The 16,289-nt window shown below is 37.6% G+C and overlaps 1 protein-coding gene across 5 annotated transcripts in view; it reads right to left on the reverse strand.

The window, feature by feature from the left end:
• Window positions 1-105: 105 nt before the first annotated feature.
• Window positions 106-16,289, reverse strand: part of LOC132154950 (cAMP-specific 3',5'-cyclic phosphodiesterase 4C-like) — a 44,970-nt gene continuing 28,786 nt past the window's right edge. For 3 of the 5 annotated variants that reach the window (XM_059563692.1, XM_059563694.1, XM_059563696.1), the window contains exons 2-16: window positions 11,798-11,989; window positions 9,983-10,024; window positions 9,327-9,363; window positions 8,281-8,354; window positions 8,150-8,199; window positions 7,939-8,051; window positions 5,681-5,774; window positions 4,867-5,039; window positions 4,649-4,747; window positions 4,397-4,561; window positions 4,212-4,311; window positions 3,972-4,126; window positions 3,735-3,857; window positions 3,446-3,628; window positions 106-2,498 (exon numbers count right to left, since the gene is read on the reverse strand). In XM_059563692.1, coding sequence (XP_059419675.1) covers window positions 2,004-2,498; window positions 3,446-3,628; window positions 3,735-3,857; window positions 3,972-4,126; window positions 4,212-4,311; window positions 4,397-4,561; window positions 4,649-4,747; window positions 4,867-5,039; window positions 5,681-5,774; window positions 7,939-8,051; window positions 8,150-8,199; window positions 8,281-8,354; window positions 9,327-9,363; window positions 9,983-10,024; window positions 11,798-11,989 — 2,095 coding nt within the window. In that variant the 3' untranslated portion in view covers window positions 106-2,003. Of the gene's footprint in view, window positions 2,499-3,445; window positions 3,629-3,734; window positions 3,858-3,971; window positions 4,127-4,211; window positions 4,312-4,396; window positions 4,562-4,648; window positions 4,748-4,866; window positions 5,040-5,680; window positions 5,775-6,324; window positions 7,137-7,938; window positions 8,052-8,149; window positions 8,200-8,280; window positions 8,355-9,326; window positions 9,364-9,982; window positions 10,025-11,797; window positions 11,990-16,289 lie in introns of those variants that run through there. The other 2 variants (XM_059563693.1, XM_059563695.1) reach the window with 2 other exon arrangements.

A 16,289-nucleotide genomic window follows, 5' to 3' on the forward strand; every position in this document is an offset into this window, starting at 1 on the left:
AAATCATAAGTTCATCTTTTTTATTTTTAAACTTCTAATTTCCCAATAAATAAATAAATTGTGGTGGAAAGAAATGGATTTCCACAAAACACAAATGAGTCCAGCTTCCTAATATTTCTTTGTTTATTGGCATTGGGAACAGGAAAACAATCACAGCAACATTAGTAACAGCATTGTAGTGGTAAACAGTACTATTGGGATTGTCAGATCTGCGACAGAAAAAACATGTGGATACGGTCAGTCGAAATTTTGCATGGCCACTCAGCATTTCACTCACCACACAAAACATTGCAATAAAGAGCACAGACAGATGTTAAGATGAACATGTAGCCACTAATTAAAAGCCCCATTTACTCTAATCCATTTACATACATAGATTCACTGTATCCAATATTAAAATTCATACCATGGTATAAAAAAAGACACAAATAATCTGATTTACAATGAGCATACTGAGTCAGAAAGACTTGAAACTTGAATCATGAATACTCTTAAATAAAATTTCAGCTTGACAACTCAACAGTTTTGAATGAAGAGTTAAAAGAAAACTAAATGCTCAAATCAGTACACTACTGACAATCGAAAATTTCATTGATGGAAATAAGCCAGTGGCAAAATGGAAATTACAGTACAGCGTGGATCATGCTTGCTTGGCACTTGTACAGTCATTGGCTATGTCCCTGTGATAGCAGAGCACTGATCAATCAAAAAAACAAACACAAAAGTCTGGCCCAGAAAACTAACTTTGGCTTTTATGTGTCATCTTGTAGTGCACAGATCTCAAAACTGTTAACTTTTGTTTAGACATCATACATTTGTAAAAATGGTAAGACACCTCATATTTTTCAGTGTGACCAGCACAGAAAGAGAGAGAAAGTACACATGTGGTTTAAAGACCCCGATCATTTCCTATACAGCTAATGTGGGTTTCCAAGCTAGCCCAGCCTTCCAGATACTAACTTAAACACAGGGTGTGTACACATGCTGGTTACCCTGCAGATCACGACGAATCCTAGTCTCCTGTATGTTAATAATGACTCCAGCCCTTACTCATGGAGCAACGTTTGGCAATGACAAAGTTATCTACTAAAGTGCTACCTAAAACATCAGAAACAAGCCATTCTAAAACCGTGACATACAATGTAATTGGATGAAGCAGAACTGAAAAATAAACAAGCAGCATATGTAAACCACGTGCATGCCATACATTAAAGCAGCATTCCTACAAATTAAAGTGAGAAGGGGTTTAAGTTCAAATGGTCTGATGATTATAATCTGTGCGAAGGAACAACAATACAGAGCCACTTCGTTTGGCTGGAGTAAATCCTATAAACGTGGCTCCAGTTCCACTATTAAGCACTAGGTGGCGTCACATACAAACACAAAAGATCACAATCATGGCTCGATTTCAGTCTAGAGATTTTGTAGTGATCCAAGGAAGACGGTGGTCACTATGTGGGTACCCTCAAGCTGTTTGCTACATGAAAGTTTCTTTGAATCCTGAGATGTTCTGGTGTGTTAAGGTTCGGTTGTTTTTGTTCAGTTAATAATAGACCAGCTTTAAGTCAACAGTGTATCTTAAAAAAATAATAATAATAATAATTAGTGCACATATGTCTCACATAAAAAGTGTCCTGTTTATCAATTATTATGTTCGGACGGCTCCACTTGTTCGCTAACTTTAAACCTGGGATGTCACGGGAAGACACTTGAGAACGTTCCTCTTAGTCCATAACACATAGGCAGTTGTATGCTTGACAGTAAAGCTTTTTAAGAACGTTTTAAGAAAGCTTCATGCTTAGACAGTCCATAGAGTTAGAGCTTTCTCCAGTGCAAGGTGACTACTGTATACAAAAACATCCTGTGGAAGCTTTCCTACCTCTCCTTTGCTCTCCTGCACTGCGCCGCCTCTGCCCGAGGAAGCTAAGAATGGGATGAAGAGGGATAGGGAAGTGGTGAGGAAGAGGTATGAAAGAAGAAAAAAATTAAAAAGTGCACTAGTGTTATGTTCCCAGACGCAGGCAAGACACGCTTTTCCCTTCTTGGTCAAGTTCTCTATCTTCATCTTCACTGTCTGGTGGCTCGGCCATCTTAAAAGACATTGTTCTGCGGCCGGGGAAGCGAGCGGTCAGGTTGGCTTGCTGTGTGCGGGGAGCCGAAGACGGATGTTTGTCTTCTGGATCTGTCCTGGAGGAATCCTGTGTGGTGGAAGTGAACTCTTCATCCACGGGACTCTCAATGTCAGACTCCCCTTCCTCCTCTAAGGTTAGGTCGAACTGGAATTTCTCCCCTGCTGATGAGACGATGCCTCCACCCATTGCTCCCATCCCAAACACACCACCCTTGTCCTCGGGGGAGGAGGTGGGACTGTGAGGGATCATGCTCTGGTACCACTCACGGTTGTCCTCCAGCATGTCAAGAATCTCCTGGGCATCAGGGTGAACCAGATCAGCCCAGGTCTCCCATAGTGGGTGCACAATGTAGTCAATGAAGCCCACCTGATGGACGAGGAATGAGCAGGATATAAGTTTGTACTGTCATTCTACAACAGTGGATTTAAACACTAATAATTGGTAAGTCTGTTCATTTATTAGAAATAAATAGTGTGTGTGTGTGTGTGTGTGTGTGTGTGTGTGTGTGTGTGTATATATATATATATATATATATATATATATATATATATATATATATATATATATTAATGATCAATTATTGTTTTTTTATAATTATAATAATAATATAATTATTGTATTTTTATAATACAAATTTTACATATTCATTTATCAATATATATTACTTTATCCAATTTATATCCTATCTATCTATCTATCTATCTATCTATCTATCTATCTATCTATCTATCCAACCCATATATACAATCCAATTGTGTATTTTTATCACTATATAATATTAATCTATATGTGTTTACAGTATATATGAGTACATACATATTTATTTTTAATATGGTGCTCCAGAGTGGCAATCTGAAATCATTTGTTTCAGTATTAATTATATACTATTATATATATTATTATATAGATTTATCTCTTATTAGTTTTAGACTTAGAAATGTTATGCTTTTGTCGATGTATTAGTTGTATTTTTAACATGTGCTTGAATTTATTTTAATTTCAATTCTAGTTTGAATAATTATAGTACTTAGCTGGCAACTAATTGTTGTTTTTTTAAGTTTACATTTTTTAGCTAATATTTATATTTTATTACAGCTTTATTTTAATGAAGTTTTAGTTTTTGTTAATTACAACACTGATTAAATTAAATTAAATTAAATTAAATTAAATTAAATTAAATTAAATTAAATTAAATTAAATTAAATTAAATTAAATTAAATTAAATTAAATTAAATTAAATTAAATTAAATTAAATTAAATTAGTCCTCAAAGGCCAGTTTGTTCCATATCATTAATCATTTTCCTTCACTCACCTGTGATTTCTCAATGGAAGCATTGTGTTTGTCACACATGGGGCTGATCTCCATACCCTTATCTCTCTCTCGGTCCCCCTGAGTAAAGAACTCCACCATGATGCGATCCGTCCACTGACGGTACAGCTCCAGGGGCTTTGTTGGGCTGCTCAGGTCAGCACAATGCACCATGTTCTGAAGAACCTAAGCATTTGATTGACCACACATTTTAATGATAAACTTCTCATGAAGCAAAAATGAATTTCTAACAATATAAAATGCCTTTGCTCCACAGAAGCTCAAAATATACCTGAATGCGATCAGAGTAGTTGTCTAACAGCAGGACGCCCAGACTTGTCACCTTCTTGGTCTCTACCATGGTCTTGAGATCCGCTAACAGGTTCATATGTTTTGACATATCAGTGGCTAGGACCTGCAAAGAGTCAAATACATGGTAAATAAATAAAACCACGTGCTGGTTGTAGTTCTCAGACTTGGATCTCTTCACCATTGCCTCAAAGATTCGTCATTGCCTCCATTTCCTCACCATGTCGATGACCATTTTGCGCAGCGACTGCCTCTGTTTCTTGGTCAGGTTCTGGAAAATGTCACAGTTTTCTTCCTGCAGCAGTTTGAAGCCAACAGCCAGGTGGTGGTTCTCCAGAACAGAGGAATCGTTGTACATGAGAGCCAACTCTGAGTCTGGAGAAACGTATTACCTTCTTAGTCAACAACACAGTGTGCAACCACAATGACAAGTTACTGCTGCTCTGCCGCGGCCACTCACTTGTGTTGATGAGGAACTGGTTGGACACTCCAGGGTGGTCCACGTCATGTATTGCACTAGCAAACATTGCGGCCAATATCTCAAGGTCGGTGAATACAGCCTGGCAAGACAGAACTGCAAATATGAAACATCTTGCTTCAGAGACTAATGAGCAGATGAAAAAAAGGGAGTTGTTTGAGACAAACCTCCAGGGCTGGGGTGGACAGCAGGACATTGGTGGACTGGACCACGTCAGCTGCATGGATGCTATTATGGTATGCTACATCTGCGTGGTAGTTCTCCTCCAATGCCATCATGTAGGTAATGAACGTGTCTACAGGGATTTTAAAGGATTTCAACAGGTCTCTTTCCTGTGGATTACAGGTTCAAGACATTTGTTATTGTAATGGCTTGATAAAAACTACATGAGAAAAGTTTTTTTATTCAACATTTTATACCTGAAAGATTGTGTACATTGCTACCGTTAGCGGTCGGCTGCCTGAATACTCCGATATCTTGAACATATCCACACCCCATTTGTCAAAGTCCTCTAACTCCTGCAAAAGGGAGTTGGATTCATTTAAAACAAGCATGGGCTTTGTTATGATCACTGCAGATAAAGTCCATAGTGATTTTAGTTTGCTGATAGGGTGTTTTACTGGCCATGAGAACTCACCTTGGCCAGCAGATCTTCCTGGTTAGTGCTGATGCCAAAGCGTGGGATGCTGGAAGCTGCGACGCTGGAGCTATGTGAGGGTTTCTTCAATCCACTGATCTGAGACATAGGCCACTTTTTCTTCTCCTTCTCCTTGGTTGGTGGGGACATAATATCCATATCATGTTGCTTCTCTGCAACATAGGTTCATTTTTATAAGTACATACAATGACAGACAGCTCATTGAATGCACACTGAAAACCTGGGGGAAAAATGCAGTTTAAACTTGAAAAAAAAAGGAAAGTTTTAGGATTCAAAACAAACAAATGTTAATATGTAAATTATTAATCAAAACTGAAGCAAATTTGTAACAATGACAATGTTAAGTCAAAATGTCCTGCCAGTTTTAGCAAAATAAAGCTGAAATACAAATATTAGGCAGAAAAATTGAAATGAGTTTAAAACTAACTAAAATAATTTTAAGTACTAAAATTACTAAAGCTAAAATAAAAATAATGCTAAATAGTTAACAAAAAATATACAAATATACATATTATTTTATATTAAATATTTAAAAAAAAAAAAGACTAAAGTCCATAAAGTCTCTAAAACATATACTAAATGTAAAAATAATTTATATTACAAAAAAAAACCCTGAAAATATAAAAATGATAGCTTATCTGAAATATTTACACATTTTATAGTACTATATAAATAATAATAAAATAACCTTTTTTTCACAAATCATAATCTTTTTGTGTTGTTAATAGTGTAATTTGCATTTGTATTAAGTAAAAAGTTTTTTTTGTAAAAAGTACTAAATAGTTGGTTTTACCCAAGAAGGTGCTGGAGATGAACTCTGAGACCTGGTTTCCAGACTTGCTAGTCTCTGACAGCTGGGTTAGCTCTCGATTCAGCATCCTTTTGAACTGCATGACAAGACACAAGAACAAAACACATGCCCTTTGAGAATCAGCCTCTCCAGTCTACTCTGTATTTCATTTGAATAAATCCATACAAATTATTTGGCCCTTTCCATACAATTCCTAACTGAATTTTTATCCCTCAAATGTGTGCTGCATGTTTAATTAAGAAAGTGTCAAGGTGTAAAACATCACATAACATACTCATATCTGAATATAACTGCATTAAGAGTGGTAGCAGGCCTACAGTCACCCAAGATGAGGGGCTGGACCAAGCAGGAGGAGTGCCTTTCATCTGTGTAGTGCTATTATGTAATCATACACGAGGTTTCAGAATGAAGCACTTCTGACTAAGGCAGTAAAATGTATAGTAGTACTGTAGGACCCACCCACACACACACACACACACACACACTAACATCCTCACACACCATCTGTGATTTATAGAGGGTCAATGAGAGCATCCCTCTCAATTTCAGAAAAATACAATGCAAGAGGTTCTCCCTGGCTAAATGAAAGCACAGCCGAACATGCAGAATCATAACCCAAGCCTTACCTGAACATACATCCACGACACAGAGAGCAAGTAACGGATGTCTGGCATTTCAGCACCAAATGGAGCTTTAACAAAACTGAAGCTCTGTCCAGCCAGTGCACATGCTACAGACACGTTCCAGATCGCCCGAGCTGCCCGGTTCCACAGCAGTCCAACGGTCCCAGCAGTGGGAGCTCCAGCTGCCATGGGCTGCACCTGTGGCGGGTTGAGAGCATGTGCTGCTGGCTGGAGCGAGTGTGCATCACTGCCGCATGCTCTACTCTCCTACTCTGCCTGATTCATGTGTAAACACAGAGATCAGGCTCCTCCCAGCAGCCCCCTCTCTCCCTCCCGACAGGTAGCTCCCCACTTGCTGCTGCATGCTGGCCAATCGGATGAGTTTTGCCACAGAGGCTGGGTCAGGGGGAGGCATGAGATTGGTTTGCTGCTCCATGGCACATGCAGGGGCTGGATGGGGTGGATACAGGGGGCTGGGGCTGAACCATGTGCACTTGGTTTAAAGATGAACACTTCAGGTGCCGCTTTGTGCGCATGTGTGTGAATGTGTTTTCCATTGTAATGAACGAGGGAAATCTTTGTTGACACAGGAATAAATCCCATTTTAAAATATATTAAAATAGTAAACAGTTACTTTAAATTGCAATAACATTTCACAATATGACCTTATTTTAAGCAAATAAATGCAGTCTTGGTTAGCATAGGAGACTTCCTTCAAAAACATTAGGAAATCTAACTGACAGCATACTTTTGAAAGGTAATACGTTTTAATTATCCTAATTATTTATCATAACATTGACTCATCTTGACAAAATGTACAATTCTTTTGATTATTTTACAATAATTAATCACATTAACTTAAAAAATGATTAAAAATATATTTTTGACATAATCTGGTACGGGTTCATCTTACCCCCACTGCCACTTATATGGCTTTCAATGTGCTCTCAAAACTAAATTAGCAATCTATCTATCTATCTATCTATCTATCTATCTATCTATCTATCTATCTATCTGTATATATATATATATATATATATATATATATATATACACACTAATTATGTAGCTATTTAGCTCGTTTCAAGAATCGTCCCATCTTACCCAAAGTTGTATGAAAAAATGGCACAGCAAATGACAAAAAAAAAAATTGCAGATATATTAGTGATGTTAGCGAGAGTGAAAACACTCAAACATGTGTTCATATGCACGCATGTGTGTGAGAGTGTGTATCTGTGGTGCACGTAGTTGTTGCGTTGGTGGGCTAATCACACGTCACACAGGCTCTGAAATCCCCAGCAGGAATGAGGGGAGATAAAGGGGGTGGCGGGAAGCAGATTCATCCATGACTCCACTCTCATTCACATTTTTCAGCACACAATGAGGACGGGGGATGGGAGTGATTCAGATCATGCATGAATCCCATTCCAATCTAAAATAGACATCTGATGCATGTGTAATTCATACGGAGGCATGTTGAGTATTTAAGTGCTGTTATCAGCATGTGTTGATGTATTGTGTTAGATGGTTATTAGCGCTTATGTCAAGTCCCTGGGTGACAATCGGGATATTTGAGGCCTTCCAGTGATGAATCATCTTTTATTATGGAAGATCTACCTTGTTGGATGCCATCTCACTGACTGAGTGACGTGTCTTGAGAGTCTCGAGCTGTTCGAGACACCAGTCCAGCTCATCCAGAGTCTCCACTGCCAACTTCTGAAATGGCTCCTCTGCAAAAAACAGCGAAGCGTTGATATATTCATGACTACAGTGTTCATCATCATGTGTATTAAAAATAATCTTTGTACATTTTGCCTTTTTGTCTAACCTGGTAGGCTTGTCTTGCACATGGATGGTGGGTTGCTTCCAGTGGACCTCCTGTGGAGATTTTTGTCAGTGGAGATCAAGCAGGACTTAAAAAGCATTTGAACAGGCATCACACAATTTACTGGGCCTTACTTGCTCGGGACGCGGTCTTGCTGATGGGTCAAAACAGCAAAGTTGCTCCGCACAGTCCTCAAGCTGGCAAGGACCTATGAGAAGAACAATAACGTAGGCCCATGCCAAGAACACATCCTTAGTCCTTGCTTTTTTTTAAGCTACTCCAACTCTCTTACAGCCTAATATTACAGTATTGTGAACATTCCTGTATTCAGAAATCAGTGCTTTTGATTGTATTATTAGCTTTTTTTATTTTATAGAATTAAATATATAATATTTATTAAACATCATCTAATTTCTTTCCAATGTTTAGGTATTATTACTTAAAAACAAGATAAAACAGGTTAATAAAATGATTTTTGCAGCGAGTGAGAGAATAAATGTTACATAGATAGGTGACCTAGAAAACGAAACATTTGTGTAAAACGTCTGGCTTTACATTTACATTAACATTTATTCATTTAGCTGACGCTTTTATCCAAAGCGACTTACAATTGCTATATATGTCAGAGGTCGCACGCCTCTGGAGCAACTAGGGGTTAAGTGTCTTGCTCAGGGACACACTGGCGGTTCACAGTGGATTCGAACCCGGGTCTCCCACACCACAGGCATGCGTCTTATCCACTGCGCTAACACCACCCCTCTGTCTGAAATTCTGCAGCACTTTTGGAGTTTCAAAAGGGCATGAAGGGTATCGGATTTCCAAAGCCATGCAGATTTCTCATCTGTCAGCATCCATATCGACAAATGCGGTATTGGATTCCTAGCCTGTTTTGTAAACCGAGTACAATGGTGACGCAAATCCCATGTAAAGCAAGCTGCATAATAGCAGAAGGGCTGTTCCTGCAAAGGATAAAAGCGGCACACTCCACTTCCACAAAAAAAAGACACTTCTAAATATTAGGAGATTAATCTCTCTTTAAAATCTAGGGAGAGCAAAGTCAAACTACCAAGTTCCTCAACAGAGTAGTCATCTGAAACCACATGATGCAAAGTCTATAAATGCCATTAATGTCAGATCAACTGTGCAAGCTTTCCTTTTCAAGGCCCACTCTAATACTAACCTGTGCAAACGGTGTAACTATCATGTCTTCTCCATGTCTGTAAGAGAAAAATACATGAACAATTCACAAATCAAACACAACAATTCCATATTGAAAAAGACAGCTTTTTAATCTCTCAATAATAAAAGGAGGCACATAAAATGACTTAATGATCAGTGAAAACAAATGACTAAGAGTTTAACTGTTGGGACTTAAGGATGTGGTCGGCTTCAGGTTACAGCACACCATCATTCAAAAGAGCAAGCGGGTGGTAATACGCTTTGGATTAACATGCAGTTTGGATGGAATTAAAGAAATACAGCTCAGTATAAGGATGGTACCTCAGATTCTCCAATGGGATATTAGATATCCTACATTAAAAGCTTATGGAAATACGTAATAAGAACACAGATGGGCTCGGATAGGGTGTGTCATGCACGTATTTTAGGAGCAGCGGGAGAGAAGCCGAACTAGAAAACACACTGGGAATTGCGTCTTTATTCATATATTCCAAAGCCTCTTTGGTGGCGTGAGTAATGCTCATGGCGGTGAAGAGTAAACAGGGGAAGCTCTGAGGTTAGACTGGTCTAGCAGAGAGGACCAGCCTGGATTCTGTAATGGAGAAATGGGGGACAGCCCTTTTAAGAGCAGGTCAATATTTTTCTATATCTTCTCACCGATTTAGCCAGTTGACTTCCCAGTGCTTCAAACTCTCTTCCCTTTGAAAAGACAAGCAAGAGTTGGTGACCTGCGATTAAGCCCACTAGTTCACATCAGCCCAACAAACAGCAGTTTTGGTGGTTGGTGTAGGTGGTTGTGTTCACCCTGTTGGTGTTTATTGGGATGGTGTAAACCATCCTCAAGGTGTTTCAATTTGGGCGACGGGCTTTTAGGAAGGCTATAAACTGCAGAAAAATAACAAGAATGTGGTGCCCTTTTTCCGATTTGAAATCCCGGCAAACCAGAGCTGACATGCAAGCGTGCTCAGATGGAAAGAACAGCTGGAAGTGGTAATTATAAGGAGTTTACGACCAGTGCCTTGGATTTTCCAGAATGACCGAGCAATATGATTTGATGTAATACACTATTAAGAAAGTGTGTTTTGGGAGAACTTTGTTTCAAACATAATCAACCAGCTGGAGTACGCCACATCTGTTATGAGGCAAACGTTTACAGTCCCAATTAACAAATCTCTTCCAGCCACAAAACACTGTAGCTCATGTACACACTTGTGCAGCTTGTAACACGTGAAGCTTGCAGTTACTAAAACCACATGCACATGAAAACAATTTTTTTTTTTCCCGGTTGGGACTGGTGACCATTCAAAAACGTGTTGTTGGTACGATGTTTTTTATGCCTCTTAATGCTCAGCAAGGCAGCATTTATTTAATCAAAAACACAGTAAAACAGAAAATATTATTACAATATAAAATAACAGTTTTCCATCTTATTCATTTGTAAAAATGTAATTTATTCCTGTGATGGCGAAACTGAATTTTCAGCACCATTACTCCAGTCTTACGATCCTTTAGAAATCATTTTAATATGCCGATTTGGTGCTCTAGAAACATTTCTTATTATTATCAATGTTGAAAAACAGTGCTGCTTAATATTTTTTTGAAAACGGTAATACAAATGTTCACGCAATGAAAGAAGGCGTGGTTTCAGTAACCACAGTTAGTGTTGAAGCAGCCATGTCAGGGAGATGCTTTGTGTTTCTAGGCGAAGGCGAAAGTAAAAGCACTTTATTTGGCCTTCTGAAAGTAGATGCATTTAGGAATCTTTAAGATTACTTACAGCAGAACAGCAATGCATTTTATGGACGACTGTTTCGTGAACCTAGAAGAGGAGGTCTTTCTGACTTTGCTAAGACAATCTGGCGCTTCTGAATCAACAACTGGAAGTTTCCTATTAGTTTAAGTATTTGCTATTGTATGTTCAAATACATAGTTTTGCGCATCGCATGTGTGTGTGTGTGTGTGTGTGTGTGTGCGAGAGAGAGAGAGAGAAAGAGCTGTCCGTTCAGCTGTCTTAACCGTCCGTGGCTTGTGTACTGCAAACACATAGGAGCTGTTCCCCTTTCGGGCTTGAACTGATGGTAAAACTAAGGACATTATTAACTATCTTTACATTTATTTTGAAAGTTCACAATCAAAATGCACTGTGTCAGTTGGCCAATCAGAGCAGACTGCACTTGTTGGAGGGAGGGACTTTGTAGAAAACTACATGTTTGAGAGAGGGGTGACAGAGGACCTACAATAATGTTCAGTATTTGTTAAATAATTTGGTTTTTGAACATTAAAGCATGTCAACATTTTCTGTTACACCAAATACACAAAATAATGACCCCTTTAATAAAAAATATTTTTTTTAATGAAAAAAGTGAATTTTATTTAAAGAATTAAAAGCCATCATAAATCCATTTATTATGTAGAGTTCTGACATTTCCTGAGTGATTTTAGGGGATTATAAATGACAGAAGTGATACTCACAGCTCGCTGGCCGTGGATGAGTTTCGGGACATGGCCTTGGGTGAAAGGTCAAAGTCAGAATCGGAGCGATACAGGAAGGACTCTCGCCGCTGACTGTGAGGGAAATTGGCCTGCAGCACACGGCCGGAGCCTGGACTAGCCTGGGACTCCAGAGGACTGCGGCCCACCGACAGCCCATTCTCGACATCAAAACTGAGGAAAGAAAGACAACAAGAAAGGGTTCATATAATTCACCTGGATACTTTATTATGATTATTTGCTATATTAGGAAAAAACATTTTTTTTTTTTTTTTTTAGTTTTTTGAGAAAAACTGTACCCAGCGTCTCTGTTTGTGCAGTACACACCCTGCGTCAATGACCTGAACTAGTACAAAAGGTCACTGAAACCTTGATGAAAATGCTTACCCACAAATGCACAGAGATACTCTCTTCCTGAATCAATCTAGATATAAGCACTAGCATTGCGGGTTAATATGACAGAGCTAGACATACAGTAGATCAGACTCCAAACTCAGGATGTTTCAGTGCCTCACTAATACCAAGCCAGCAGCTCTAACATAAAGTGGGGCCCAAAAGTCTGTGTAAAAGTTTGTGTAAAACCTGACAATTATGTTATCCAATATTAGTACACCAATACTAAAATTCTGGATGATATCCATAAGCTAAAATATGTTCATGTTATAGTTGATAACCTATTAAACTTTTAAAGCGCTCTTAAAGAGGTGGTTAAATTTTTGCTATGATATACCACTATCCCTTTAAATGAATAATCTGTGATGATCTAAATCTTAAAAAGCCACTGTGCAGGTTTCTCTTTGTGAGGTTTGGTTAGCAGTGACTGAAATGCAGCTTTACACACACCTGCCTGTCTGCATGGAGAGGATCTTGAGACTCCAGTAGCTACAAACACCTGTCTGCTGCTCAGCAGTGGCTTTTTTACAGCTGGCATTACAATACAGTTCATTTGTTTGACAGAAACTTTCCTTAATAAATCTTCATCTGACCAAGATCTTCTGTGCTCCAAGTCACTCACCAAATCTTTTGACAGTTCAATAATATCTATTTGCTTTTTGCAAAATATTGTTTATTTTGATGCCTTTTGCAAGACATCACATTGTTTCATACTTTTCATCTTCAGAAAGATCTTTCTTCCTCGCCATATTTCATAAGAAATGTGACTAGCTTAATAATGTGGAACAACCGCTTTAAGTAGAGTTTCCATTTACCTAAGAAGACCTGGCAAACTGTTGACCGAACCAGTCTGAGATTGATACCAGTTATCTGAATGTGAGAGAAGAAAAAAAAATCTGACTCTTCATTGTACCGAAATCCTATTGATATGCCACTTGCATAAAAATCTGGAACACTGTGTGTATATATATATATATATATATATATATATATATATATATATATATACATACATATGTATATAAACCATTCAATGGAAGTCAATGGTAATCAAAACTATTCTTAAAATATATATATTTTTTGCATTATGCAGAATAAAGGGTGAGTAAATAAGTGAAGTAATGAGTGAAGTATCCCTTTAAATGCCATGGTATAGCAACAAAATGACAAAACAGCTACTGCTTTCATTCTTATTCCACACACAGAGATCTAATAAGTCTGTCATGTTGAATGTGAATGATTTCAAGCTACTCTAAACTAGTCTGAGTGCAGTAAAACTGTCCATCTCAGTGACAGATTCAGGTTTTGTGGAGTGGGTAAGACCTCCTGAGACACAGAGGCAGCAAAGCTCTGAATGAGTTGTGTTTTTCAAGGTCAATGTGATGCAGGAATGCTAAGTTAAAAATAGCCCTGCCTCATTGACGTGGAAGCATGTGAGAAGCCTAAAAATAACCTTCTCAGGTAAAGTCAATTCCCAATCCAACTGGCACAGAATTGAAACACACATATCTGGTGATTATATTAATCAATGGTCCTGCCTCTGATGCGCTGTCTGTTAGATAATGATCCACCGCTAATGTATTCATCAACAGTGTGTTATTAGGTTAATGTGAAGGAGTGGAAAAACATTGCAAGTCAATGGCCAATTTCTTTCTATATTTGGGAGAGCAGGAAATGCATTGCATAAATTAGCAATACAATAAAGGAAACAACATATTTATACCCTGTTCTCTAGTTCAACAATACTGCAGTTGCTCAAGTTCAATTATAACCAAATGTACTATATATTGAGTTTTTTTTTAAAAGTTGATTATGCTTGATTATCAGACTTTATTAACCTTTTTATCTGCATGATCGTAGCATTTAAACATATTAAATATTTCTAAAAGGTTCTTTGAACATATCAGGTTATCTAGAAAATGGCTTTAATATATATTATAAATATATAATAAATAGTTTACATTTATTAGAATTATAATTTAATATAACTCATATATTCGTATAAAAGTATATATTATTAATAATAATAATAAAAATAATAATAGTAATTTTTATTAAAAATAAATACTATATATTTACTATGTATTAGTGTCTATTAAAATAAAATATTAACTACAATTAGAATAAATTCGCCAAATTTCATATATTTCACACCCACCCCACGTGTGTGTGTGTGTGTGTGTGTGTGTGTGTGTGTATATATAATTATTATTATATTATATAATTTTACACCATTTTTTTCTGAACTACAATTTAAAAACCTCTGATATAAAACATGTATAAACCACCCTACAAAATACATGAGTCTGAAAGGTATATTGCTTGTGCAGCTAAAATAAGTACAATCTCAATCTCTAGTGCACATCTTTCACAGGTGTTGCATTAGGACAAGTCAGACGTCTCTAACATTGTATTACATAATCAACCCAGTGCATCCCATTCATGTGACTGCATACAGGAGCAAGAGACATACAGTAGGCCTATAGACAGAGAAAGAGAGAGAGCAGCATTCTTCTGAATGGACGAAAACACACGGCGCATCTCTTTAAGTCACACTACTGTACGCTCTGGTGTGAGGGGACATCGTATCCATCTCTAAAAATACCTGTGCTTGGGGCAGAAGCTGTCGCTTGCACTTGGTTTCTGATTCCGTCCCTCATCTTTAATGCTGTGTCTCCTATGGGTCCCTGTGCACACTCTGAAATCTACTGCTATAAATAGCCCGTCTCTGTGTGAGGGATCTGAGTGGAAGCGCTATATTTAGAGCTGCAGGTAGCCTTAGATTCTTCCCCATTCATGAATATTTATGGAGATTTCTGCTGTGCTATTTTTAGCCCACACATCTATCCACCCACACATTTCCACGTTGCCATTTTAAGACATCCTCCGTCAAAAGGGAATGTGGGAATTTCATCACTTGGTGAAACTGTTTTTAATGCTGTTTTTGTACCGCATGTGGAAACTACATCAGTGCATTGTGCTTACAGGAATATAAACCCATTTATTAAGTTCATTAATCAATTCAAATGTCTGAGTTCTCTTACTATTATTACTATTCTCTCACTATTATTACTTAATAAGGTGCATAAGATGTGATCACAGTTTTGTCTGTATCAAAAAATAATAATAATAATCCAAATAATGCCATTCGCATTGTTTGTAGTTCTTTTGGCTTCAAAATGTGAATCTGATGTGAAAAATACAGATACTTCTTTATAAAGTATACAGTGAATTTTTTTTTTCAACTATTGCTTTAACTGTCTTTTCTTACACTGTTATGAAAACTGTCTGTATTACTGAATAGTAGTCAGTCCCACCAGTGAGATGTACTTGTCCGTGTGAGCAGTCTTTGTGATTGTAGTGCTGTGTGAAAATGGGCTGTTTTTTCTGGGAATAGGATGCCTCCTGTGGCTCATGATCAAATAAGCATGTGTGAAGCTGGCCTTTTTCAGTCAAAGCATGATGATAGTATAGAGAGTACAAATTAACATTGACTATAACCAACTCAACTTGATAATGATTAAATAAATACAGTAAATACAATGATGAGGAGCATCAGTGATCAGTCTGCAAACAACTGTACTGAAGTGTCAACTATAGAATGCATTTCAGATTAATTTAAAATATTATAAATATGGGAGATTTTTGGGTTCAAGATGATGGATTTAGCATCTGGTGAATTCCAGAGCTTTACATAAACAAAGCATTGAGAATTAAACTACATGTGCACGGTTTGTGCATTAGCTCTACTGTAATCAGTCAATTTCATAAACTAAGAAAAGCATTTTTGTTTTGACTTTAAACAAATATAATTAAGTGTAAGAAGTGACTTTTTCTTTTTTTTCAGCTTAAGTCTGAAACAGCTTCCACACTGTAACTTGAGTGTCTATAACTCAGCCTATCACTGCCTTCAAGAACAGGTTGAAATTAATTCTAAGTGGAGACAAACTCACTACAAAGGCTTCGAGCAGAAACCTTCAGACATTTCAAGAACACCTCCAGTGTGAGGAATAAGAGAGCTGATACTAAATCCCCTGCAGCTGTATGATATGCTGCCTGTTGACTGTCAGTATCTGAACAC

Source organism: Carassius carassius, chromosome 12 (assembly GCF_963082965.1).
Source record: "Carassius carassius chromosome 12, fCarCar2.1, whole genome shotgun sequence".
Taxonomy (NCBI): domain Eukaryota; kingdom Metazoa; phylum Chordata; class Actinopteri; order Cypriniformes; family Cyprinidae; genus Carassius; species Carassius carassius.